The sequence below is a fragment of the Spermophilus citellus genome (assembly GCF_964194105.1).
Source record: "Spermophilus citellus genome assembly, chromosome: 1".
Taxonomy (NCBI): domain Eukaryota; kingdom Metazoa; phylum Chordata; class Mammalia; order Rodentia; family Sciuridae; genus Spermophilus; species Spermophilus citellus.
The window spans coordinates 27,581,741-27,609,639 of NC_138182.1; the positions used below are offsets into that span (position 1 = coordinate 27,581,741).

The 27,899-nt window shown below is 43.9% G+C and overlaps 1 protein-coding gene across 1 annotated transcript in view; it reads left to right on the forward strand.

The window, feature by feature from the left end:
* Window positions 1-27,899, forward strand: part of LOC308646091 (cilia- and flagella-associated protein 337-like) — a gene marked incomplete at both ends in the record, with an annotated part of 119,530 nt that overhangs the window by 65,245 nt on the left and 26,386 nt on the right. The window contains 4 exons of the mRNA XM_081288659.1: window positions 9,392-9,528; window positions 11,328-11,433; window positions 20,038-20,189; window positions 23,170-23,272. Of these exons, the coding sequence (XP_081144785.1) occupies window positions 9,392-9,528; window positions 11,328-11,433; window positions 20,038-20,189; window positions 23,170-23,272 (498 nt within the window). The remainder of the gene's footprint in view (window positions 1-9,391; window positions 9,529-11,327; window positions 11,434-20,037; window positions 20,190-23,169; window positions 23,273-27,899) is intronic.

The following is a 27,899-nucleotide window of genomic DNA, read 5'->3' on the forward strand; positions in this document are numbered from 1 at the left end:
AAAAGTAACCCATACCTATGGGTGGAGCCCTCATGACCTAAACACCTCCCTTTAGGCCCCACCTCCCAATACTGCTGCCCAGTGAAATAAGTTTCTAACACATGAATTTTGGGGAAACACATTCAAACCATAGTCCCTAATAAACAGCTAAGTCTGGGCATGAACTTGACCAAGCTGATCTTGGGTTTATGGTGTAGGGGAGTCTGTGCTATTTATGGGGGAGTCATTTTTTGTTGGCTAGACTGAAGACGTACATCTAGCATTGGATGGACTTGGAGAGGTCTAGCTGACCCAAATTTTTTTTGGGGGGTGCATACTGGGGATTGAATTCAGGAGCACTCAACCACTGAGCCACATCCCAGCCCTATTTTGTATTTTAATCTAGAGACAGGGTCTCAATGAGTTGCTTAGTGCTTTGCTTTTGCTGAGGCTGGCTTTGAACTTGGGATCCTCCTGCCTCAGCCTCCTAAGTCACTGGGATTACAGGCATGTGCCACCACACCTGGCTGACTGACCCAAATTTGAACCAGGAATCCACTCCCTTTATGATGGACGAGTCCCAGGGTATCAGCTCATGGTCTGCAGTAGATGCAGTCTTCTGCCTGCCCTGGAGCTTCCCAACTAGAACACTTCCCTAAGGTCGGGCTCTGCCTTAAGTGCCTTACATGTGTGGCCCTGTTTAACCACCGTCACAACCTATGGTTTGCACCTCGCTGCCTGCCCCATCTAAGAGATGAGTCGGCTAAAGCACAGAATGACCAGGCGATTGGTCAGAGGTCGTTTTTACTACACTGAAAGAAGTTCAACTCAAACTGATGGAAGCAGGAAGGAGAATCCTGGGGGTGGCTCAGGCAATACAGGAAGAGCAGGAAAACAAAGCAGCTCCTTATTGGGAAATCCTGGGAACAGAGACTCAAATGCTTCTCCATCTCAGAAAGTCTCATCTGTACACCAGTCCCCTCAGAGGGTAGTGAGCCCATGCCTCACATAGCTTTGCCACCAACAGAGACTGGGGACTGACTGATAATCTTGGTCCCCAGTCCAGCCAAACTGGGAAGTATCTTATTAAATTAGTTTGGCCCATTGTTGGGACAATCATGATCCAGCCAACCCAGGAAGAGCAGGGGCCATCAGAACCTGGCAGTACTCATTAAAATTATAGCATCAAAGTGAGGGAGGACCTGATTTCCAAGCAGGAACTGGGAGGGGAGGTTTACTAATGGCCAAAAAAGTAGAGAATGACTACTACCCTGTGTCACACAACTCAGAATGGAAGGCCAAGGCTGGAATCCAGGCTGTGCCCAAAGCCTTTGCTTCTAACCCTCAGACCCATAGCCAGGGAATTGCTTAGGAGTGTGTTGGAAATTCAGAGTCTCAGGCTTCTTCCTAGAACGACTGAATCTGAGTCTGCATTGAAAAGGACTGTGGTGAGTTGTGTGCCCCTCAAAGCCTGAGAAACATTCTTTCCCCACAATGACGTACTAACATTTGTTAATAACCCAACCCTTGAAGACCTTCTTAACTCTTCATACTTACTTCATTAAACTTCATAATTATTCTGTGAAGGCCTCTAGATTATGTTGGAAAGCCCCTTCCAATTATTCAACGTCACCATCATCATATTTAATGTTCAAGTTGATACTGATGATGATAATTTACACGTGTTTGGCACTTACTCATTCACACTAATTTTCATATTTGATATTTTCCAGTGGTTCTCAGTTTGGGGTACCCATTAGAATCACCTGGGAGACTTTGTAAAATCTGCTTACCTTGGGTTTTACCCTCAGAGATTCTGATTTAATTGGTGTGAATGAAGCCTGGGCATTGCAGCTTTTAAAAATTTCTGCAGTGATTCTGATATGCAGCTAAAAGTAAAAACCTCTTTTCAAAGAGAGACTGCCCAGGCATCTGTATTTTTAGATGTGACTTTATTTTGCAGCAAAGATCATGAGCCAATCACATGCATGACACTATTTGATCTTCACAGTGGTCAGGGAAGGTGTGAATTCTATGTAAACATATTTTATAGATGAGGACATATAAGCTTAGGTAAGTTTGCTCACCAGGACACTTAGGTACAAGAGACCCAAAGGGACTGGGCTCTGGTTTTCCTGACTCCAAAGCCAATGTACCACTGCCGTTCCCTACAATTGGGCTTGTAAAGCCCTTCACATCCTGGGACCTGTTCTGGGACAGCTTCTCACCTTGGGATAAAATAAGGCTGTAACCTGAGGGGGGAAAATAATGGAATCATTTATTCCCAGGGCATCGAGAAGTTTGTTGCCAATAGATTCTGCCCAGGATCTCTGCATGGATCCCCTACGTACCTTAAGCAGCAGCAGCTTAAGAAGGGAATCCATGAATACCCAAATACCCTGAGTCAGAGTCAGAGACAGCAGATTCTCCTGTCTGCTGCCCTGACAGGCCTACCTGATGGGGCAGAGGGATAATCAAGAGGTGTCAGAGTTGTAGGCGGCCACGTGCCACAGTACAAGATTCCAGTCGAGAACAGGCTGCATACACAATAGTGGTCTTTGAAGATTATAATAGAACTCAAAAATTCCTGTTGCCTAGTGACATGATAGCTGTCATGATGTCATAATGCAATACAGTACTCAGGCCGCAATACCAGTGTAAACAAAACCTACTTCACGGCCAGCCGCATAAAAGTGCAGAACATGCAATTGTGCCCAGTACAGAATATTTGATAATGATAGTAAATGCTGTGTTACTGATTTCATGTATGAGCACTATATTCTGTCTTGTTATTTTAGAGGGTACTCTTGCACTTATAAGAAAAATTGACTGTGAAGGGTATGCTGGGTTTTCTTGGGAACAGTCTTATGCATCTGGGTTTGCCTATCATTTCTTGATCATATAAGAGATCCCGTGAGTGACCTACACACTCTATGGTGTTCACACAATAATGAAATGCCTGAGGAAGCATCTCTTAGAACTTATCCCTGCTGTTAAGTGACACATGCTAACTAACATCTCTCCCTCCTCCCAAGCTCCACCCTCAGTCCCACGTCTGGACTTTAATTAAGAGCTTGGTTGGAGCTCACCACAGTGCATTGGGGATGCATAAAACATTTAACACACTTTACAGCAACTCAGAAGTCAGCCACCCATGGAACAATGTAAGCTTCTCCTTTTTTGATGCCTTCTAGCCTCACTGTGCCTGAACACTTCTGAGCCTTTGGGAAGACTGAAATTCTAGTTTCCCCCTTCTTTTATCCTTGAAAAATCTAATTCCATTTGCCAGTGAACATCATGGAAAAATCAATAAAGACTTGTGCCAAGGTCTCAGCCTAGTATGAAATACCATCTTGCTTCTTTCTTGCTAGGAATCTTCCCCGAGGCCCTTTTCATAGCCCAAGAGCTCACATTATCTTTCAAGGAAAGTTTCCTTTATAAATTTCTGATACACTGACATTTAAATCACCAAAGTATTAGGAAAAAAGAGGTACAGTGCTTCAGTTTCTTGGGAACTTCCATTAGACTTTCTCGGAACTAGGAAATTTGGCTTTCTAGAACAATAATGAATATGAATTCTAAGAAACCGAAATAGCCTTTGGAGATTGAAATAGCTCAAAATTCAGTATTTGAGCAGATCAAAAGCAATGACTCTAGAACAAGGAACAGTGAGTTTTAACTGTGGCTCAGCTACTAATAAAACTGTGATCTGGAGTCTCCATTTCCCCTCCAGTTCAATATGTGCTAAGGTTTGGATATTATTTGAATTTATGCCCCAAAAGTTCACATGGGAGAAGCTTGGCCCCAATGTCACAGTACTAAGAGATCACGGAACTTTTAAGGTGTGGCCTGGTGAAACTGGTTAGGCTATTGAGGACACTAATCCTTGCAAGGAAATAATGTAGCTCTTGTGAGACCCTGGTTAGTTCCAAGAGAGTAGATTCTTATAAAAAGAGCAAGCTTGGCCCTTCCCTATTCTCTGGCTTCCTGTCTCTCCATGCAATCTCTCTCACATGTGCTCCCTCCCTGGTGTTACCTGCTATGTTGTAATGCAGTCCAACAGATCCTTCATCAGAGGTTGTGCAGACGGATACCCAATCTTGGGTTTTCAGCCTCCAATACTGTAAACTAAACAAACCTCTTTACTTGCTAAGTACCCAGCTTCAGGTGTTTTGTTATAGCAATAGAAAACAGACTAATACAACAAGAAAGTTGGATACAAGTTCTACAGATCCTTCCAGCTCAGATTCAGAGGCCTCATTATGCTAAGAGTCCTGTCCATCCGTCCTCACGTCACAGAAAAGGAAGCCACTAGAATTGCTTATAGCTCTAAACTACTATGATTTCACCAATTAAATCTCTCTTAATAGCTAGATATCCAGATAATCAAAGGATCAGCCCCCACATCTATATCAATCTAATGATTTTTATTTGGTATTTGTAATGTGCCAACCATAACAGTAAGATGAGAATGTGAAAGTTCAGAGAGCCTCTGGAATGAAACTTCTGAGAAAAGTTACCTGTACTTGCTTTTCCAATTCTTTCCCTCCCATTCTCTCTAAGAACCCTCCAACCTGGCCTTGGTCCCCAAGACAGTGCCTAAACCACTCGTATAAGAGTCCACAATGCCTGTCATGTTGCCGATTCCACTGACCAGTCTTCATCTCATTTTCTCTTTCTACATTTGAAGAGACTGACCACTCTGGCTTCCTGAATGGACTTCTCTCACTTGGCTTCAAAATCCCAATCCTTTCTCTCTTGCTTGTTCCTCCACATCTGTCTGATTTAATGCTGGAGCTTAAAGAGTTTAGTTCTTGGTCATCTCCTCCACATCTGCATCATTCCCTTGGTGACCCCTTCCAATTCCACTGTATGCTGTCCACTCCCAAATTTTTATTTCTATCCCAGTTCTTTCTGGTATTTCCAACTGCGCTGGCTCACTAATGGACATCTTCACTAGGATAGATAATGGAGATCAAAATTAAGTCCAAATCTTGCTTGTTCCAGATCTTTTCTGCACACCTGTTCTACCATCTTCCCAATCTCAGTTGATACTAAGTCCATCTTTCCAGTTGCTCAGGACAAAAGCCATGACTCCTCTCAAAACCCACCTCCAACCTACTGGCTCTGTGTTCATAGTACACCTCACATCGGGCCACTTCTCACCAGCCCCACTTCTCCCACTCAGTAAGAATCACTATCTTTTCTTCCCTGCATTACCGAGAGAGTCTCCTAGGTGGTCTCCTTGATTCCATCTATTTTCTGCACTTTCTATTTTCTGCACATCAGCAAGAGAGACCTCATAAAATTAGGAGTCAGACCTCTGCAGATCCTGCTGTAGGCCCCTATCTCACTCAGTAAAAGCCAAAGTCTCCTGGTCCCCAACCCTTACTTTACCCCACACCTTACCACTCTGGCCTCATCCTCTTTCCCATCCCCTCCCCCTCTAGTCCCACCAACCTTCATGAATGCTCCCCTCTTCCTGGAAGCCTCTCCACAGATGTCCACATATCTTACTCCTTTTCCAAGTCTTTTCTCAAACATCACTCCTTCTTGAAGCTTACCCTGCCTGATTTATTATATTCTGGAAAAGTCCACCCTTACTCCTGGCATACCCCATCCTCCTTCTTGTTCTGCCCTGATTTAAATCCGTACATCTAATCAGACTCTATAATTCAGACGGACTCTATACTTCACCCATTGTGTTTAGTTTTCATGGTCTGTCTTCCCCTAGAGGCAGGGATTTGTGAGTGCTATGTTCACTGTTGTGCCACATGGGCTTAGAATAGTGCATGGCACCTTACTAGGTGCTCAATAAATATTTATTGAATGAATATATTTGTGAAGTTCAGAATTCAGACTCACATTGACCTCTCTCCCAAGAGTGCTCTGTAGTGTCCGTTCCAGGAGAAGCAGAGGACAATACAGTAGGACAGTAGGAACAAGTGTGTTCAATATTTTCCTCCTGTGCCTTTCTCCTTATAGCTCCCCACTCCCCTGCCTCCCGCATGTCTCCTCGGTTCCCCATGCCCACATGACTGCTGTGGTCAGGGTGTGTGTCAAAACTGTGGGCCCTAGTACCAACCCCCACCCCAAATTGGCTTCCAGAGAATCATTACTTAGGAAACAAGGAGGGAATTTCCCCCATTCCTGAGACTCCCCTTGACATACTTCTCATCTCTACTTTGGGCAAGAGCTCCTCACAACACCTTGGAGATCCACCTTGACATACTTCTGGACTTCAAAACTTGACTCACAGTCAGCCACTTATTCCCAAGAAGACTTACCTTGGCCAAGGAGGAAAACCATCATACAAAAACCAACGATTGCCTAAAGAGCTCTGCAGTTAGGAAGTGCTTGACTTTGCCTTTCTTTATTTAAGAGAGAAATCTCTGGCTTCATTTTTGCTATTAATGAATATGCAAAGAGGATGCATCTTGGTCAAGGCCACAGAAACCCCAGCTGGACCTTGAGTGTCTTGCCTCCTGCAAATAAGAAACTGGCTCAATTTTGTGACTCCAAATCCATGAGCTCTTGCCATACTGAGAAATTGGTGGAGAAAAGCATCAGGTAAAGGTGGGCAAGCCTGGCCACAGAATCCAGGTTGAATCAGGAAGAGTGAAATCCTGAGCTTCAGGGCACACACACACCCAGCTGCCAACTCTGGGGGACGCTCTGAGCCCACAACTGTGGAGGTGGCCTCTGGACCACCTCTGATGGCAAAAGCCATAGTGGATAGTCTAAATTAAACTTCCACCATGACCTCAGTGCCTGAAGACTTACCTACTAGTTAGTGTGCTGGGGATCTGAACCCGGTGGAATCAGCTCCAGGTTTCCATGGAGATTACTTAAACTTTTCATCATCCTTCTTTCAGACCCTGGAGAAGAGCTATGCACTCTGGTTTCCATGACAACCACTTAAAACGTGTATCTGTGTCTGGCTCTGTTGGAAAAGAACTGCTAGCGATCATGCAAATGAACCGGCTGCTCTCCCCTTTACTTGAAAAAAAAAACTAAAATAAAAATAAAGTGACACACCTGCTTAGAAGTTTCAGATCTCTGTTCACAACACAAAGGATGAATGTGTCAAACTGCTGTTTGAGGCAGGTTTGCTGCATCTCTTTGACCTTAAAGTGCTCACCCAGATTCTTTAGCTCATTCTATCATCTCCTATAAATATCTACACTCACCAAATATCATCTCTCCCCTCCACCTGGTGGCTGAAGAGTTGCCTGTTCAAGGCTATCTACCTTCCTACTGCATGTTCAAGGAGGGTGGGGGGGACAGAGCCAGAGTGACAAGCCAGCCTCTCTACACCACTATGGAAAGACACATGCAGAGCAGGGTTGTCACCTCAGTTCACTGTTCACGGATTGTCCAGAAGTGGCCCAGAGCTCAGATTACAGCTTCAAATAATGAGGAAATTATGTATCTCATCATTGGGAAAATGATCCCATGTTCTCTAGTGGTACCCCTTCAGTGGAGGGCAGCCACTCTCAACATCAGGGCTTTGGGCCACACAAAAGGACAGAACTCAGGAGAAGTCCAAAGATGATGAGTGCCCCTCCCGCTTCCTGGACTTGTCTCTGAACTCCACTGCAGGACGAGCCCCTAAAACAAGGGGTCCAAGAGGCAGCAGTGGTGTTGTAGTCAGCTCTTTTTGCTGCTATGACTTTAAAACCTGACAAGAACAATTAGAGGAGGATCCGTTTATTTGGGGGCTCGCGGTTTCAGAGGACTCAGTCCAAAAACAGCCAGCTGCATTCCTCGGAGCTCAAGGTGAGGCAGAACAACATGACGGAAGAGTGTGGCCAAGGGAAGCAGCTCACATGAGGATCAGGAAGCAGAGAGAGAGACTCCATTGGCCAGATGTGAAATATATTCTCCAGAGGCACTCACCCAGGGACCCAGCTCCTCCAGCCACACCCTACCCGCCTTCAGCCACCACTCAGTTAATCCCTATCAGCAAACTAATGCACTGATTGGGACTCTCATAACCCAATCATTTCTCCTAGAAACCTTCTTGCATTGTCTCACACTTGATCTTGGGGGAAACCTCACGCCCAAATCATAACAAGTGGGCTAAGGGAGCCACCAACAAGCAGACTATTTAAAACATGTTTGGAAACTGATACTGACATTCTAAGTCGTGGAAATTTCCAAGAAAAATGAAGATTTCCCACTTCTCTTGAAAGGTCATAAAGTCTTTTTTTTGTTGTTGTTAATTTGTGTGTGTGGGGGGGGGGTCCTGAGGATCAAACCCAGAACCTTGCACGTGCTACATCCACAGCCCCCCAAAATTATAAGGCCCATGTTGGAGTTCTACAGGACAAAGGTCTAGTGAATAGAGCACCACATGATCTTGCAGATGAAGCATGCACTTGCCTTAGTGGAACTTATTTGAATTGCAAATTCCTCTCTCTAATTCTGGGAAAAGAGTTGGACTCATAACTTGGGGTAACAGGCAGAGATCTCAAACAAAGCTATCCTTCAACTCATAGATGAGGTCATGAGCAACAAAAGAAAGTTCTTACTTGGGGGATAGGAAGTGGAAGCTGAAGACGATTCTTTGTCCTTCCTCCAAGGTCCCTTGGACATGGTTGAGGTTGGTGATCAGGGTAAGCCAGGCGGTAGGGATGGGAGAGGCTTTCTCTGGTGAAGGTATCGAGGATTTCTTTCATTGATTTTCTGGTGAAACCCATGTCTGAAACCTCCCAGAGGACCACTAATTGCTACTAAATGATGTGACCATTATCATTCTATTGTTCAGTGGATTCATAAACTGTTGTAAGTATTTGGCTGAAAATATCTGTCAATTGTAGACAAAATTTTCTGGTTGATTTTAGAACTGAGAGGTCAACTGGATGAGTCCCAATGTCAGAGTCAGTGCTGAATTTGATGCTAGTTCCATTTCCTCCATGACAAGTCTCTTAACTTCTCCATATACATTTTGTCACCCCTAAGACGGAGGTAAATGTGCTTGAATCAGTGAGTTTGTGTTCGGATCAAATAAGATCCTTGTTGGTGCTGGGTTTCCTCCAAATAGGATGGCCTTCATGCTACCTCTGTTTCCAGGTGACTCTTCTTGTCTCTGTTTAGAAAAGGAGGGGGGAAATCTTACTTTTCTCACACACACCGCTTTTCTTCTTCAGACTATCTGTAGTTAACACCTGGAGGTGGAGGAAGAAGAAAATACCAGTTGTTGTTGAAAATGAATCAGGGACCTTTAGTGATCAGCAACCCTGTCGGGAAATTGACTGATCTTATTAAGAAACTGTGTTTTGCTTTTCTGTGAATAATTTCAGGGTGCACAGTGGGAACAACAAATGTCAAGCAAAAGATGAAAGAGATAAGGAACGTTAGGAAAGATGTCAAGACAAGAAAAGGCCACGCATGCCTTGCTCTGCCCCAGAGGCGAGCAGAATATGATCAAACAGTTTTTCGTATCCATAAAGGAGTGAAGGCATTCTTCTTCTGCCGGAGAAAGAACTTACTGCTGACAGGTGGCCTGGATCAAATAATTCGAGTCTGGAATCCTCATCTGCCTGGGTAACTTGTCTTTCTCCCATCAAGAGGGCCATCAGTGTAGGAAGATAATTGGAAGCAGGACTGGGGATTCCCTATTAGAATGACTTAAGAACCTCTGACCAAAATTAATATCCCTTACACACCGTCTGGGAAACTTCTGTCTGTAGCCTGTAAAGGGATTATTTTTGGAGTTCATTACAAGTCGTTTAAAAATGTAAATACCTTACAAGGACAGAGAGACTGTGTGGAGCTACCGTTCACCTGCATCTCAGCGGGTCCCTTTAATCACATTGCTGCCTGCCCTACCATGAACCCCTCACCCTCTTGGTCACAGAAAGCTATTAGGGATTTTGATGTGTAATGGATGTTTTTAGTGCACCTTACTCAGCCCCCAAGTGTACACTCAGTTCTCCACAGAGGTTGTTTAGCCCTGTCAGAATTAATGGCTCTACAGAATTAATGGTAACACCCTTCAGGCACAGCAGAATTGACAGGAAAGGCAAGTATAATTGACATAAGAAATGAGAATTGTTCTGGGAAGCCTGGAATTTGGGTAGCGGGGTACTGAACAGTGTGACCATTGAAGGTACATTCCCATCTCCCTCTCAGTGGTAATCATTACACTCTAGAATCAGATACATACCTTTCATGGTAGACCCTATGGAGCACTTTCTTGATAACAACAAAAAAGACCATTTTATTGAGCACCTACTCTGTACTGGGTACCATACAGCACATACAGCCTCTCTGATCCTCACATTAAGCCCATTTACAAATGAAGAAACTGGAGCCCAGAGAAATTAAGTGACTTCTTGCAAGTAATGGCAGAGTAGAGGATCAAAGTCAGTTTGTCATTCCCACTGAGAGGAGTTGAAGACGGAGACTGGGAGATGGGGAGCTGGTTCTCCTGTGCTGGGCAGTGGAGATTCAGGGATGAGCACAAGTCACGTGGGACATGCCAGGATTCCGGGCCTAGCCAATCTCCCAGGCATCTTCAGGGATCCGCAGGTGACCCTGTGCCCTTCAGTCATGCAGAGGCACCCAAGTTGGTGCCAAGCAGCGGTTGAGCATGTGGCTCAGCTGGTGCCTCACTTCCTGGCCAAGCAACGCTGACCAAGAGCTACAGCTGCCATTTCCTCCTCTACAGTGGTGATCACTAAAGGACCCACCTCCTAGAACAATAATGAAAATCAAAAAAATGAGATAATCCACATAAGACCCTCAGCACAGTGTCAGAGACATAACAAAGAAAAATCATTTTCCATCTACTTCTGTTACCTTAGGTTCCCATTTGTCTGGTAATTGAGAACAAGTTGCTTCCTGTCTTGGTTATGTAAATACATGGGCTCTCCCTCCTGAACCCCAGTCCTGCCTCTCTTCTCCCCACCTCCTCACCCTCTCATGGGACCCAGCCCTGAGATCCTCCAAGGACACTGTGATCCCTTCTATTACAAAGCCCTTCCACCCAGGTTTTAATGCTGTTCACACCAGCCTTCAGAAAGCCACCACCTACCACTGAATCCATTTCAACCCTACCTTGGACAGTTCCTGGCGTGTTCCTTTTATAGTGTTATTGTTAACAGAGGGAGAAATGAGGCCCAGGGATTCATCTCACCGCGAGTCCTGTCACTATCACTAGGTATTATTTGCTTCAGTCCTTTTATCTCACAAGATATGTACTTGTGCAATTTCAGAGGGAAACATAACCCTCTTCCAGGCTGAATAGAACTGCCAGATCTGGGCCAAGTTTAGTTTTGCATTTTTATTTAGAAATAGCAGACAGAACTGCTTTGTGTTCATCTGTTCTGTTTTCATTGTAGAAAACCAACAGGTCTGCTGAGAAGCCACATGGCTCCGGTGATCTACATCCACTTATCTTCAGAGGATAACAAAATATTCTCCATGTCCACGGACAACACGGTCAAGGTCTTTCCCTCTCTGTGTTTTGTTGCATGTGTCCTCTAAGCCAGGTTCAGCAGAGGGGTGATTTTTTTTTCATGGTCACCTTGCCCTCTTTGACAGCATGAGGGGCCTCTGCCTGGGTAAACACTCACATGGTGCTTATATGTGTGAGTCTGCCCTAGCCAGGGAGGTTATGCCAGCAATTGAAGGCTCAGGGAGGCCTGGTGTTCAGTGTTGGGGTGAGTAGACCTTCCAGAATTTAGGCCCCTGTTTGCACACTTCAAATATTCTGTGTCCCGAGTATTCTGAGTATTTAGAGGATGGACAAGGGGAGCTGGGAATGGAACAGGAACCTTAGGGATACAGCAGCCCCTTGCCACAATGGTTGTCTCTTATTTTTTAATACACACAGGGCAAGTAGACCCATTCCAAAAAGTCACCTCTAAGCCTTACAATGGTAACATTGCTGCTTCATTTTGCTTGCCTGCACATCTCTCTTTATACCAAAGGTCCTGTTGACCTCTAAAGTTTGGTTATTGTATAGCCTTTGTAATGTACTATTTTTTTTATATATATACAAAAGAAGTCTCACTGATTTTCTCTGCTCATCATTTCCCTTGCTCATTAAGTGAATAGGACAAGTTTTCATGATCTTTCTACCTTCTCTACCGGGCTGTCCTGGGGCCAGAGGGAGGGAATTTGGAGTGAATCTGTGGAATGTGGAAGGAAACCAATGTCACTGCTTTGTGTGGATATATAAGCCAGCTTGCTGACCACTCGTAGCATAAGTGATTGATGGGTACCATGGATTGAATTGTGGCTCCTTCAAAAATTCATCTATTTAAATCCCAACCCTCAGTGCCTAGAATGTGACTACATTTAGGTTCAGGGCCTTTAAAAAATTAATTGAGGTCATTACAGTAGGCCCTAATTCAAGATGACTGGTGTCCTTATAAAAAAGGGGGATTAGGGAAAACATAGACCAAGAGGTGGCCATATAAGGTCACAGCAATAGACTTATAAGACAAACATCTTGCCATCTTGCAAGCCAAAGACAGAAGCATCACAAGAACTCAGTCCTACAGACACACCTTGATCTTGGGCTTCCAATCCCTATAACTGTGAGAAAAAACATTTTTGTTGGTTATGTCTCCCGGCAGAAATATTATAGTGGCTGTAGTAAGCTAATAAAATAGATCTGTCTTCTCTGTGATCACAAGAAACAGGCCTCATTCATACAATCATTCATTTAACAAAGCTACTGAGTGCCTATCATGTATCAAGCAGTCTTCCAGCAAAGAGACAGCCCAAGTGCCCTATTACATGGAGGTTACAATCTGGGGTGGAAGAAAGGCATGCAGAAAATAATTAAAATAAAATGAAATACTGATATGTCAGGTGATAACAAGTGCTATGGAGAAGGCAGGTAATGGGGAAACAAAGAGCAGGAAAATTCGGTTTCTGTTCCCTAGGGGTTTATTAGGAATGAACACACCAAGGTGACATTTCAGGAAAGGTCTGAAAGAAATGAAGAGACAAGCCACACATTTATCTGCAAAAAAAAAAAAAAAAAAAGGAGGTGGGAGCCACCTAGGACATGAGATTAAAGCAAAAATGGAGTAGCACAGGGAGGAGGGTTTGAAGGGCCACACAGTCCTGGGTAAGGGCTTTGGCTCATAAGGTAAACTATGAATAATTTCAATGTCAACACATTAGGTAACCTAGATGAAATGTGCACATTTCTAGAAAGAGCCGAGCTATAATAACTGGCTTAAGAAGAAAAAATCAGAATATACCTATAACATGTAAAGAGATGGAGTTATAAAATAATAAAAATTTACTCAAAGAACAGTTAGGCTCAGATGGAAACACTGGTGAATTCTGCCAAACACTTTGAAGAATTAGCATACCAATCCTTCACAAACTTCCAAGAGAGAGAAAGGAGAAGACTTCCCAACTGACTCTAGGAGTCCAGTCCATCACCTGATGCCAGACTCAGATAAGTACATTCCAAGAAAATTTTAAGCCAGTATCTTTGGTGAATATGAATGCAAAAGTCCTCATCAAAATGCCAGCAAACTGAATCCAGCAACATATCAAAATACTTCTATCATAGGACCAAGTAGGATTTATCCCAGGAAGGCCAGGGTTGTTCAATACATGAAAATCAATGTAATAAACCATATCAGCACATCAAAGGGCAAGATATGATATCTCAATGAATGCAGAATTCAAAATGCAAAATTTATGCTCCCAAATCTACAAAATACTTTGGAAAGAAATTACAAAGAAGACATAAATACATGAAAAGGCATTCTGCTTTTAAAGATGGGAAGATTTAATCTAGTTAAGATGGCAATGCTTTGCAAATCAATGAACATATTCAATGTATTTTTTTTAATCAAAACCTCAGGTGCCTTTTTTTTCCCCAGAAATTGGTTCAATACTAAGACTCATATGGGAATGCAAGAAACTCAGAATAGCCAAAACAAACTTGAAGAAGAAGAAAATTGAAGAACTCACATTTCCCAACTTTAAAACTAATTACAAAATGATAGTGAATAACACAGTGTGGAGATGGTATGAAGTAGATGTATAGCAATAGGGAGTTAAGAAATAATTGGGAATCAAGAAATAAACCCTCATCTTTATGGTCATTTGACTTTCAACAAAAATGTGAAGACCACTAAATGGGAAAAGAATAATCTCTTCTGTAAATTTGCTGGGTCAGCTGGTTATCCACATTAAAAAAAAAAGAACAAGATAAAGTTGGATTCCTGCCTCTTACCATATGTAAAAACGAGCTTAAATGGATCATAGACCTGACTATAAGTGCAAAACCATAAAACTCCTAGTGAAACATATGAGTAAATCTTCATGATGTTGGATCGGGAATGAGTTCTTGGATATGACACCAAAAGCACAAGAAACGAAAGAAAAAACATTAGACTTCATCAAAATTAGAAACATCAGTGCTTCAAAAGGCATACCATTAATACAAATAATAGACAACCTACATAAATGGGGAAAATATTGTGAGTCACATATCTGATGAGGAACTTGCATCTAGGATATAAAGAACTCTTAATGCTCAGCCATATAAAAAATAACCCAATTAAAAATGGGCAAAGGATTTGAATGAACATTTCTTCAAAAGTAGGCATAAGTAGATGACGAGATGCTCAACCTCATTAGCCATAGGATTCATTAGCCATGAGGAAGGCTAAAATCAAAATATAGACAATAACAAATGTTGATAAGAATGAGAAGAAATTTCAAACCTTACACGTTGCTAATAGGAATTTTGAATTATTTTGAAAAACATTTTGGCAGTTCCCACATGTTAATCATTGAGTGACCATGTAACCAGCAATTCTAGTCCCAGGGTTATACCCCTGAGAATTGAAAACATGTTCACACTAATATTTGTATTTGAATCCTCATAGCAGCATTGTTTATAATAACCAAGAAGAAGAAATAAAATGCATGTCCATCACCTGGTGAATGAGTAAACAAAATGTGGAACATCTATACATTGGCCAAGTTTAACAACAACAACAAAAAATACTGATACGTGTTACAACGTGGGGACCTTGAAGATGTTGTGTTAAGCCAAAGCAAGCCATAAAAAGCCTTCTATTATATTATTACATTTATATGAAATGTCTAGAAGAGGCCAACACATAGTGACAGAAAGAAGTTTACTAGTTGGCAGAGGCTGGAATGAGGTACGAATAGGGGTGACTGGTAATGGGTAAGGTTTTAGAGGAGGGTGGTAAAAATGCTTAAAAATTAGGTAGTGGTGATGCTCGCACAACTCTGTGAATACACTGAAGACGACTGAACAGCACACCTTAACAATGTGTTGCGATATGTCAATTCTATCTCAATAAGGCCATTTTTTGAAGAGTAGGGCAAGAGTCAAGATCAACAGCAAGGATTGGGGTCTGAGCCAAAAATTGAGACAGGGATTATGGCGGTCGAGAGAGACATGAGACCCGGAGCTCAATTGTGGATGTGTTGGATAGAGTCGTCCTGTGTCTAGGGGAGATGTCAGGGCCAGAGATATAAATTTGGGAGTCATTAGCATTTAGATGGAATTTGAAGCCATGAATCGGAACTGAGATCACAAGGAAATGAGAGTCAACAGAGGAGGAAAAAACTCTCTAAAGACCAAGTGCTGGGGCCCTGTGATGTGCTAGGATTTTCCACTGTGGGGGGGGGGGGTCCAATATGGCTCCTGTATAGGGAGCTTGGAATCCATCTCATGATGATGATGAGATATTCTAAATAAAACCAGCTGTCAAGATCATAGTCAGCAACATTCAGGGCCCAAACTCAATTCAGTCTTCTGAGCAAACTTGATTAAAATGGTAAGATTTATGAACTTTGGCTTTTGATTTATTTTGAAAAATCAAATTAATCCAAAGGCATCATCCAGAGTCACAAAGTTGGGAGGCTTCATATTTTTAATGAGCTTTTTTTTATATTTCCCCCCAAACTTACGGCCCTCAGATAATCATAATTCTGTATGTGGGGACACGTCTTCTATCCTATTTTCTTTTCCTAGTGCTTCTCCATTTTCTTCCAATCTAAACTCATGATTACAAGATTAGCATCTTGCCTGTGATGATTCACGCATATTGAATCACTTCCCAATGTGTATTTAAAATATATTGAAATCCTATCTTGGAAATATGGTGTGTAAGTTATTCCAGAATATATTATTCCTATCAAATAAAAACTAATCAAGTAAGAGCCAAACAGCTAGATTTCTAGCATGCCTGATCAGATAGTCCTCATTCTTTGAATTGATTTTTCAACCCAAATATTTTACTCCTTTAAATCATGGGGACACACAAGACATTTGAGGAATCTGCTGGTTTCTGGCACTCTGTAAACGAGAGTAAAGTGACAGATTCAGATTTTCCTTTTCACTTGTTGTTTTCTGTAGTTCTAACATTGAAAATCACAAAGAGGGCTGTTTTGAGTCGACTGGAATTAGGATGGAAAGTTATTTCTCAAAAAGAAATTAGCATGGTGTATCACTTAGCATAAGCAGGATGGAATAAATCAATGCCTTATTTTCTACAGGTTAAAGCAACAGAAGTTTGTTTCCGCAGCAATCTGTGGTCAGTGGTCCTGGTGAGTGGGTGCTTTTTCTCCCACTCAAGGGACAGGCTCCCTCCAGCTGGTGGCCCCACCCTGACTTAGGTTCTCAGGACTCTTCATCCCCATGCCAGGGGTGGAAGAACAGAGAAGGCACGCCTTCTTCTAGATCCCAGCCAGAAATGACACACATCACCTCTCCCAGTCCATGACCACCCTTGGATGAATGGGAGACTGGGAAATGCCTTAATTTGGAAACCATCTTCCAGCAAGAACTCCACCTGTGGATAAAGAACTATGGATTTAGGGGGTGGAAGGTAGAAAGCTTTGGAGGCATGCAACTTTTGAGTTTAAAGTACGAACCTAGCACAAACCATGTTACTGTGGGTGAATTATTGGATCCTTCTGAACTCAGCAACTGAATTTTGAACATTGGCTTATTCTTCTCCAAAATGGGAGAAAGATCCACCTTGTAGGGTGGTCAGGCTCATGAAAAGCAATGCAGAAATCGTACTCGCCAAAGAGTAGCTTTACCAGGTAAGACTCTTTTGAGCCTGAGAGACACATCTAATGCAAATAGGTTAAGCTTTCAAGGAAGAATTCAATGGTTGTTGAACTCAGATTATTGGACAGACAGCCTCTTGGGCAGCAGGATGCAGAGATGATACTCTCTGCCTGTGCTTCTCACTTCTGTTCTTGGTACACCTTGACCTCATTGGCTCCTACTGCAGAAATCTTTTCTCCCTCCGAATGGTAAGGAACAGAGATGCCCATAATCTAAAATTTACATTCAGACTCCAGTTTTACTACCAGGCCCATCCAGGAAAATCAGACGGAATGACACAAATTGGCCAGAGGTGAGTGCCATGTCTCTTGCCTGCAGTCAGAGCGGCCAATATCTGGACAGGAAGATGCTTGACAGACACCAGGCAAGTCAGTGATAGCCAACTTGTGGTAGCTATTTTTATCCTCTGGGGATTTGATGCCAATTTGGTGAGTCAACCTCAACTTCAGTTTGAAGAGTTTATCTCTACTTTTCCCTTCTTGGACCTTAGCAGGCAACCTTGTGCATCATCCCACCTGAAATAACTGTTCCTGAACACCAGAATTATCTATGTGTTCCTTCCCATCATCAAAATCTCTTCTTCCAAAAAATTTATGTGTTAGTGTATTTTTTGTTGCCATAATAAAATATTACATAATTTATAGAGCATAGAGGTTTTCCTAGCTCATGCTTGTGAGGTTAGGAAGCCCAAGAACATGGCACTTGCATCTGATAAAGGCCTTCTTGCTGCACAACACGGTGGAGGGTATCATATGGTGAGACAGAGCAAGCATGCTAACGTGGGTCTCTCTTTCTCTCATTAGGAAGTCACTAATGCTTTATAAGAACCTCATGATCATGCCTAATCCTAATTACCTCCCAAGTTGTACCTCCAAGTACCATTAACATACTAATTTAGGGATTAAGTTTGGAACACAAATTTTGGGAGAAACATTCAAACCCCAGCTACTGATGTCATGAGGTGAGAAGAAATCAACGGATAAGTGGGTCCCCATGGAGACGTAAGTGACTGATAACAGCTGCACGTCTTACCTCTCTATCAAGGAAAATGAGCATCTTCAACCAACCAACCAATATTACAGAAAGGAGGGAGGATGCCCCTTGAACAAGCTGGCCCTCGGGGATACCTTTTCTGTGGGATCGTTTGATCTTGGTCGCCATTGTAGCTCCCATGCTGACCCCCTAGGGGACACAGCTCGCCATTTTTATGCCAGATGAAAAGACAGACTGGAACTTTGATAATCCGTTTGCTAACTGCTGGAGAACCAATGGGAAGATTAACTTCATTGGGACTCAACAGCTAACCTTTGCCTCCCAGAGTTGGTTTATGAGAGCATGGATTTACTAGAGCTGTGCTGGAGTTTGGACCCTAAGTGTCCAGCAATAGTTCATGTGTTAAATTCTTGTTCCCAGAATGCCATAGGAGGAGGGGGAACCTTTAAGAGGGGTGCCTCGTGGGAGGTCTTTCATCATTGGAGGAGTATGCCCGTGGAGGGGATTTGTGGGACCCGCCCTCCTCCTTCCTCCCTTTTGTTCCACCACACACTCCTGTGATGATGTGCTGCCTCGCACAGTTCTTAAAAACAGCAAGGCCAACCTATGATGGATGAGAACCTTCCAAACTGTGAGCCAGGATACACATTTTCTCTTTATAAGTTGATTTTCTCAGGTGTCTGTGAGAGTGATGGAACCTAACATGGGTTGACTAACAAGGTACCACAGATTGGGTAGCTTAAACACGAGAAATGTCTGGTCTCACAATGAAGGAGGCTAGAAGTCCGAGATCAAGGTGTCGATAGGGTTGGTTCCTCCTGGGGGCTGTGGAGAGTTCCAGGACTCTTATTTAGCTTCTGACAGCTTGCTGGTAATCTCTGGCGTTCTTTGGCTTAGAGATGCATCTCCCCAATCTCTGCCTTCATCTTTACGTGACTTTCTCCCTCTCTACATTTCCCTCTTCTTACAAAGACATCAGTCATATTGGTTTAGGGGCCCAGCAGGACCTCATCTCAGCTAATTTTATTTGCAATGACCCCATTTCCCAATAAGACCAGTCAAATATAAATTTGGGAGGGACACAATTCAGCCTATAACAGAGTAACTAAGAAAATGCACGTAAAGCAGCCGACATAACATCAGATGCATGTTAGCTGACGAATCACCATTGCCTTAATGACAATTATGATCTTCCCAGTTTTATGCCTGGCCCCTCTGCTCCTCCCCAGCCCCCACGGCTCTCACAGACCTTGCCAGGTCACAGTACACTAAGATAATACAAGAGCCACGGCATGATTTACACACCCACCTTAATAAATGACAGACGATAATGTTATCATTCTAATCATGTTACACCATTACTGTGTTTAAACCTTGACGGTAAACATTGTGTTTTTAAATTTTTTTTTAATTTCTTACAACAGCTGTATAAGGGAAGTGCCATCATTAGTTTTCCCATTTTGCAGATGAAGAAACGGAGGGGAAAAAAATGGTAGGAACTTGCCCAAGGCCCCATGGCCATTTGGTGGGCTCTGAAACCCCGTGTCCTCAACCCTGAAGTTTGTCTCCTGTGTCTTCCAAATGTCTGTCCAGTGACTGGTTTTGAGGATCTGTATTAAGAAATGGGGATGAAGATAGTTGTGTAGCACAAATTGCACTCATGATTTCAGCTCCACTCTGACAGTTGGGTCCCTAGGAAGAGAGGTGACTGGTCATCCGTTGTAGGGGGAATAAATCACAGTCCCCCTCCCCAGGTCACTTCAGCATGGATCAGGAACACGGGCCTCACTCTGCCTCCTGGAGAAGCAACAAAAAAACTTCTCTTTGGTGGGGGGGTGAGGGGGCGTCTGGGGTGGTGTTTCGAGTTGGTGGGACCAAACCAGACCCCCCAGCAGACAGCAGCTGGGCACACAGCACAGAAGGCAACTCAAGCTCTGTTGCTTGTCCCCTTTCCTCCTCAGATCTGGGATCTGGAGACCCACAGCTGCTTGTTTACAGCCTCCTCCAGAGCCAGCGGCATTCAGGGGGGGCTCGCAGTCTGCCTCTATCTCCCGGGTCCCCGAGCTCTGTGCGTGGCCGCCGACACCGTGGCACTCTTACACCTCAGAATGAGGTATGAAGCTGTTCTCTCAACAACAGGCGGTTCCAGAGGGTTCTGCAGAGCCAGCTGTGGTCAGCCCCCTCTTAGCACTCTGTTGGGTCTCCACGGGGCCTCCCCACTGCAGGCCAGACCTGGGTCTGTAGCTCACAGTGAGTATTTGGTGAGCCCTCTTGAATATTTCCCGTTAATTACTCCAGCACCCGCTTCTCATATTATCCAGGAGTCTGAGATCTACCTCTTAGGCCTGTCCCACCCACCTTTGTATTAAGTTGTTCACAAATTGATTATACAGGGGCTGCTTATCCAGACCAAAGGCAGCGTCAGCCAAGCAGAGCGAGTCCTGCGGGTGCTGGTCAGCTCACCAGTACTGTGGACTGTGGCCTCCGCTGTGCCCCATATCCCAGGCCCGTAAAGTGGGACAGCCATGCAGGGCAGCACCTGCCCACATGAGACGGATCTGTATGGAGAAGCCCTTGGAGACACCAAGGCCTTGGTGTGCAGGAGTGTTAATGCCTCAGGACGCAAGTCTTTTTGATCCTTCTGCAAACGAGTGCACTTGGTTTCTTTGGCACAGCTTTGCCAGGACACATTGCCTTGGCAAGGAAGACAGGCGCCTACCTGCCTGCCCTTCCACGCTCATGAAGTCCACTTAGCCTTGAAACTGAGTCAGCTCCAGGTGTCTTTTTCTGCCCTTCCTGGGCTGAGATGAGTTTGGAGTTCTGCCTCTAACTCCAACCCTGAAGACGAGCAAGCAGGAAACTAGAGAGGCTTTTCCCCAGAGCACAGGGGAGCCAGGAACAGAGCAGGGACTAGACTTCCAGTCTTTGGGTACCTGGTCTTTTCCCTGCCACGCCCACTGACACAATGAAGATCTCTGAGACATCAAAGGGGAGAGGGGCCTTATGTTTAGACAACACCAACAGCAATCAGACAACTGGAGTCCTACTTCCTGGTTCCCTTCCCCAGGGCCTGCATAGAAGGCTGCCTTAGAGGGCCCTAAAAGGCCTTGCAGGCACGGGATAAGTGGCTTCCCTCCTCTTGGGCTCTGCAGGGGAGGAACTCTACCCTGCAGCAGGCAGGGACAGCAGGGTGCAGCACCTGCACTGTGCTTTGAGAGCTGACAGGCCCTCTGCATCCCAAAAGTACAGACATCATGACAGTCAGCTCCTGGAGCTAGTGTGGCCCACTCTTACTCCCCCGTTATTTCTCTCTGACTGCACCAACAAAACATTCCTCATGGGCACTTTCTCCCTCAGTGTTCAGCAATCCTGAGTCCAAAGTCAGTCTTATGTGTAATGCAAGACGAGGACGCAGGAAAGCTTTTCGAGTAAATATCGTAGTTCGCATATTTCAAATCCTATCTCTCTCATCAGGGTAACTGAATTTCCTGAGCCCAAAATCATGATGTGTGGCCTCACAAATATTTTTTTTTCCTTGACTTGTGAACATAGAGTCTCAAAGACATTCCCTGGACTCAGCGATCGAATCACATGTTCAGAATTCACATTATGGAAAAGTGATCCCTTTTGCACAATATCAGAACGGCGTGCAGAAGGCCAAAATGTGTGCCTCCGGTCTATGGCCTTCCAAATGTGCTCACTGAGGCGGTGAAGCAGGCTTGCATGGACCAGGAGCGCCCAGGCAGGGCAACTGCCAAGTGATTGTTACCACTGGGCACGGAAGCAATCTCAGGCTCTTCACTCAAGATGCCAAAACAACCAGCCCCAAATGGAAGCTTCAGTCAATCAAACTGCTGTTTGTTCTACATGATAGCACTGTGTAGAACAAACAGCCGGCTTGATTGATTTCTTTTGGAGCGAGTCACTGAAATTCCAATTCACGGCAAACACAGCCTCCATCTCCAGCGCCAGCACTTAGGAGCCAGACAATGTCCCCCCCACTACCCCCTAGCCCCGTTCCCTGCTGTTACTCAGGAGCTGTGTGACCTGGATTGAGTTACTTAGCTCTCAGCAGTGAAGTGGGGAGCGTAGCTCTCTCTTCCCAAGGCTGGAAAGGGAAATGAGGCTATCTGCCAGGCCCAGAACTTTCTGTTTGCCTTGGGCTCCCTGTGGACCTCCCTCTTCCCACCTTCACTTCCCAAGCTCAGGGACCCTTCATGGAGAGGTTCTCAACATCCTTGTGCCAAATTCTAGTTTCCTTGAAGAGGATTTGGGGCATGATGTCTAGGGCTTCAGATCCATGGAAGGCTCAGCAGCAGTGCCTTGGGGCTACACAGCAGAGGGACAATAAAGAGAGATGGCAGAACAATGGCATGCAGCACAGACATTTCTCTGTGTGCCAAGCCCCCCCCCCCAGACTCTTCTATCCTCTTACCCCATTTATTTCTCACAAAATTTCCACGAGGGATTCCATTTTGCAAAAGAAGAAATTCGTCCAAAGGGGCCAAGGTACTTAAGCCTGGGGGCTCTCTGTTCTTTGTTCTGACCTCCCCAAGGTGGCTCACAGGACAAGGCTCTGAGTGTTCAGATGTGCCCTTTGTACCTGGTACCCTTGGAGTTGTGCCACAGGGCTTCCCAGGATCTGCCTGGCCTCTTCCCCCTTGTGAGTAAGAAGTACTGTTTTCTGGGCACAAGGATTTACAAGTGGGATAATCCCTATGTGTTTTTGGGGGGAAAGGTCTGAGTTATTAGTGAAAAAGACCCATTCTGTAGTGCCACAAAATCACATTTCTCCTGCCCTCAACAGGAGACATGTGCTCTCAGTTTTCCTGTTTAGCAGCTACTGTGGCTTACTGCTCTCAATTTTATATGTGCCATTTTGTGCTAATGACATTATGTTTTCTCATTGAATCCTCAAAACAACCCTTTAAAGTAGGTGCCTATCCTTACTTTACAGATAAGATTGGGATTCTAAGCAGTTAAGTGATTTTGACCTAAAAGCGACTTTGTAGCCATTTCTTAATGTGCCCTCCTGGGTACCTGTGTCATGAAGTGGCCTTAGGTTTTCACTGTCTCTCTTTTACATGAGCAAGATCTGCCCCAGAGCCCCACCTGGCACTTTCCCACCAAGAACCCGTGGTGTGTTGCGGGTACAACTCGGCCTTTAGGCATGTGGTCAGCTGCTCAGAAGCATCTGTAAGTACCACTCCTGCTCTTCTAGGAATTATGTATTTGTGGGTGTGGGCCCAGCCTCTGTGTCTTCCCCTTAGAACTGAACAGTATGTTCTGGGGATTTTCCATCTCTGTAATAAACAAGGAGAGGCTAACTCTTTTCTGCGAATGATCTGGTACCCTCAAGACATTCTCCTAGGAGAGTCAGATGGAGGAGCCTGCAGTTTCACCAGTGGCTTGTAGCATGAGCTATTCAGAAGGACCATTCTGGTAATATGGTTTCATTGAGATTCTCTTCCATGGTGTAAGACAATGACTACCCAACCCCGTACTATCCCCCAATCCGTGTTGGTAGGGACAGACTTCTATGTCCACTTCCCCTCCTAGAGGGTTCCCAAGGACCATACCATCTATATTCTTGATGAGTGGCACAGTATCAGCCCACTGGAGATGGGGACAATCAGTACTCATCGAATAAGGAAAAGACACACATCCTGTGATTCATCTTCTTATGTCCTTGTGCTAATGGGAGGGTATAGGCACACTCCAATTTCATGCATGATGTTTTAGTGTTCTGAATCTCCAAATATATCCATGTGTCATTGAATGACAGGATGTGTTCTTAGAAAAGGGGGGATGGCTATTTTATCACAGTGCAAACATATAATTGCCCAAAACTAGGTGGTAGAGCTCCTACACGCTCAGGCCTGTGTGGTTTACATTTATACGTGTGTGTATGTGTGTGTGATCCCCTTTTTTTTTCCACAAAGATGTGTCCCCTATTTGGTCACAATAAACAAACTTCATACGATTGGATCTATCACAGGAGAAAATGATGCTGTTGAGAGAGGTGGTGAACACGAGATAATGAGGCTGCCGCAGGGTCATCTGGCACGCTGTTGTACAACAAACATTTTTTATAAGTAAGAGTACACACTAAAATAACCACCAAATGTGGCACAGTAAATACAGAAGCCAGTAACATAGTCATTTATCATCATCAGAAGCATCACTTTCTGCACATAATTGCATTTTCTATGCTTTTATATGTCTGGTGGCACAGGGGTTGTTATACCTGTGTCACCACAAACATGTGAGTCACGTGTTACCCTAGGACTTTACAACCGCTATGATGTCACTGTGGGAGATAGGAATTTTTCGGCTCTATTACAATCTTATGAGACCTCTACTGGGCACGCAGTGGGGCAGGGGGTTGATGGAAACGTCGTTATGAAGCGCATGACTGTTCAGTTGCTTTTTGAATCAATGACCTGGGTAGCAGTACAGGTGAGTGGCCAAGGCATGTGGCCTCGCCTTCTTTCCTGCTTCCTTCCAGAGCCAGGCCCACCAGTCTTCAGGCATTACAGCCTCAGGTGCATGCCCACGCCACCCCGCAAGTCCACTCCACACTCTGCATTTTCCTCCCCAGAGAGACTCTGTGGACCTCACCCAGGTTTTTGCCTGGTGATGAGTGATCACTATGATTTTAAGTATCAAAAAACTAAATTACCTGATCTGTGGGTCAGAAAGTGTTTACAATGACTCAGTCTCAATTCACCTGAAAGAAGAGGAGTTCCTCGTATTTGGGGTGCACACCCACCAAGGAATATTCATCTTGCATATTTATCAGAACTTCCTGAGACTCCCTGAAGCACCCATTTTACCTCCTCAGTAGCCTGCTCATCATGTCCAAGCTTTTCTACATCTACCCCAGGATTTTCCTGCTTTTCCTACACACACCGCAGCCTTCACCCCCTTCCTGACCACCCATGTTCAGTACCCCCCACGATGGTGCAGGATTGTTTCAGAGAAGAGAGCCTCCTCCTCTTCGGCAAGACAGCGAGGGAGCTTGAGCTCAGGGGTCAGAGCCCCTGTGTCTCGTCCTTCTTCTTCAAGGCAAATACCAGCTCCTCTGAGAAAAGTTCTCAATCTCCCCCGCCTCACCCTACAGCTTAGGCTTCTAATTCTATGAGAACGCAGGCTGCCTCTTTCAATAACTTTGCTTTTAATAAGCATCCCTCCCCCTGGCAGTAGGTGGTAAGTAGATGTTGAATTGAGATATAAATATGCTTACAGCTATTGTAGTAGACACATGCTGGTAATAAACTCTCCAACGCTGAGTGAATTAAATTACTGATCTCAGTATGTGTGCACCTTGTGGATATGTTGCTGAGTGAAATCCTTGTAATGTCATTATGCCACTGTCACCATCCATAGCATCTAAACCATGTTACACACTTGACAATTATGGAGTAGGGAATATAACCCTAGATCTTCACAGAGCCAGGATTTATGAACATGGTGATACCACATTTTGTCCACTCGTTCATATAAGCAGAAGCACTAAAGACCACCAAATTTTGGTACCTCTGAAAATGTTTGAAAACAGCGCAATGAAAATTCATAAATGTTTAATTCAATGCTATGTCATATTACATTCCAACTACGACTTAACATATATATATATATATATATATATATGAGATATGGAAGCTTACTTTATAAGAGTTACAGATAAATTGTCATCAACAGACCTTGAAACTATAACTGTTTTAAAATTTAATATGAAAATTTTATTAAGCCATGCATGGTGGTGCTCACCTGTAATCCCAGCAGCCCAAGAGGCTGAGGCAGGAGGATCAAAGCCAGCCTCAGCAACTTAGCAAAACCCTAAGCAACTCACTGAGACCCTGTCTCAAAAAAAAAAAAAAAAAAAAATATATATATATATATATATATATATATATATATTAAAAGGGATGTGGATGTGGCTCAGTGTTTAAGCACCCCTGGGTTCAGTTCTAGTACCAAAAAAATTTTTTTCATTTAATTTTAATTAAGTTTTTAAATAAAAGATTAAAATTTTATATAACTTGGAATATGGTTGCATTTTACTATGTGTGATTTGATGGTGTTTCCAAAAGGAAGAATAACTTGGGTTGATGAGATTCTCAAAGGACCTGCTATGTATGAAATTTTTCTTACAAAGAGCAAGTAGGCATACCTGAAAACATGTGACTTTTCTTTAGACTTTTCTTGATTCTATAAATAAAACCCTGAAGTCATTTGGAGGGATATTTCCATTTTTCACTTCAGTCTTTTAACTTTCAGATAGCTTTCTTTGAGGGGCTTTTACAATTTTCTCTCAAAGATGGGTCTTTTTAATTGTATAATGGGAGTCCAAGAGGTGGATGAAGAAGGAGGGTCCCCCTTGGGTGTGGATCCTGGGCTTTCTGCTTCATTCTTCCAAGCCAGGGCCTCACCACCAGCTGATAGGTACTTCGTTCAAATCTGGTCCCCAACCATATTACCGAGGAATGCAGGCTGTGGGACTCTGGTTTATATGCAAATGGTGGACAGCTAAAAAGTGAATCCCAGCTGCACCAAGGGTCTGTTGCAATGTTATGGGGAAGAGATGAATGTACCTGAGTGGCAGGCACCTCTAGGGGCCTCGACCTTGCAGGGGGAAAGAAGCCGAGCATTCACCACTGGAAATCTGTTCTCAGGCATTTAAAATCCTGAGACAATGGGAGGACAACACCTTCTGGCTTCTGGCTTGGAGACCTAGAACTTTCTCTCAAATGAAGGGCAACTTCCTCTTTTACAAAGTAGCAAGTTAGAAGAAATATTCCCTAGTCCTGAGAAAGGATGCACCCCCTTGGGATTTCTGTCCCCTCAATCACATGGTCTGGTAGAGATTTTGCAAGTCAGAGGACTCTGGGTGTGTCTCCAGGAAGGCTACCCCAGGGGAAGCCTTCCTGAGGGGGTGTTCACATCAACCAGTCACAAAAGATGCCACGGGGCTCTCTCTTGAGGAGGATGGGACTGAAGGAAAGTAATTGCAAGACTGAAACTCATCGGACCAAGTAACACAGTAAGTCCCAGGGCTTAGAAGATGTAGCCACCCCCAAAAAGGTCACTTTCTTGTTCACCTTTGCCCTCATGGTGAATAAATTTTGCTCCTTAAAATTCAATGCACGCCTATATTCTCTGAGCCTAGATGGTGAGAGTTGTAACCTATGCTTTTGAAATCTTCCAAACTTCTCACTGAGATATGAGCTGAACTCCATAACCTCAAGTTCATGTTGAAGTTCTAATCCCAGTCCCTCAGAATGTGACTGTATTTGGAGGAAGGACCTTTATTTTATATATTTTTTTTATTTTGAACTGAGACATAAAACACAAAACTTTTTATAGTAATATAGCAACATGTGATATTTTAAATTCCTATATCTTTAAACATGTATCTTTTTTTTTTCCTGGTGAAAACACTCAAACTCCTTTCTTCTAGCTTTTGGAAATGTACATCAGATTATTCTTATCTGTAGTCACCCTACTGTGCAATAGCACTCCAGAACTTCTTGCTTCTAACTGTAACTCAGTACCCCATCCCTCCATTCCCTCTCTTTTCTCCAACCTTGGTACCCACCATTCTACTCTCAACTCCTAGATCTATATTTTTAGATTCCACATACAAATCATGTGGTACTTGTGTTTCAGTGCCTGACTTACTTCACTTAGTATAATGATCTCCAGTTCCATCCATGTTGTCACAAATGATAGAATTTCATTCCTTCTTATGGCTGAATAGTATCCCATTTTATAGATGTACCACATTTTCTTTATTTATCCATCAATCAATGAATACTTG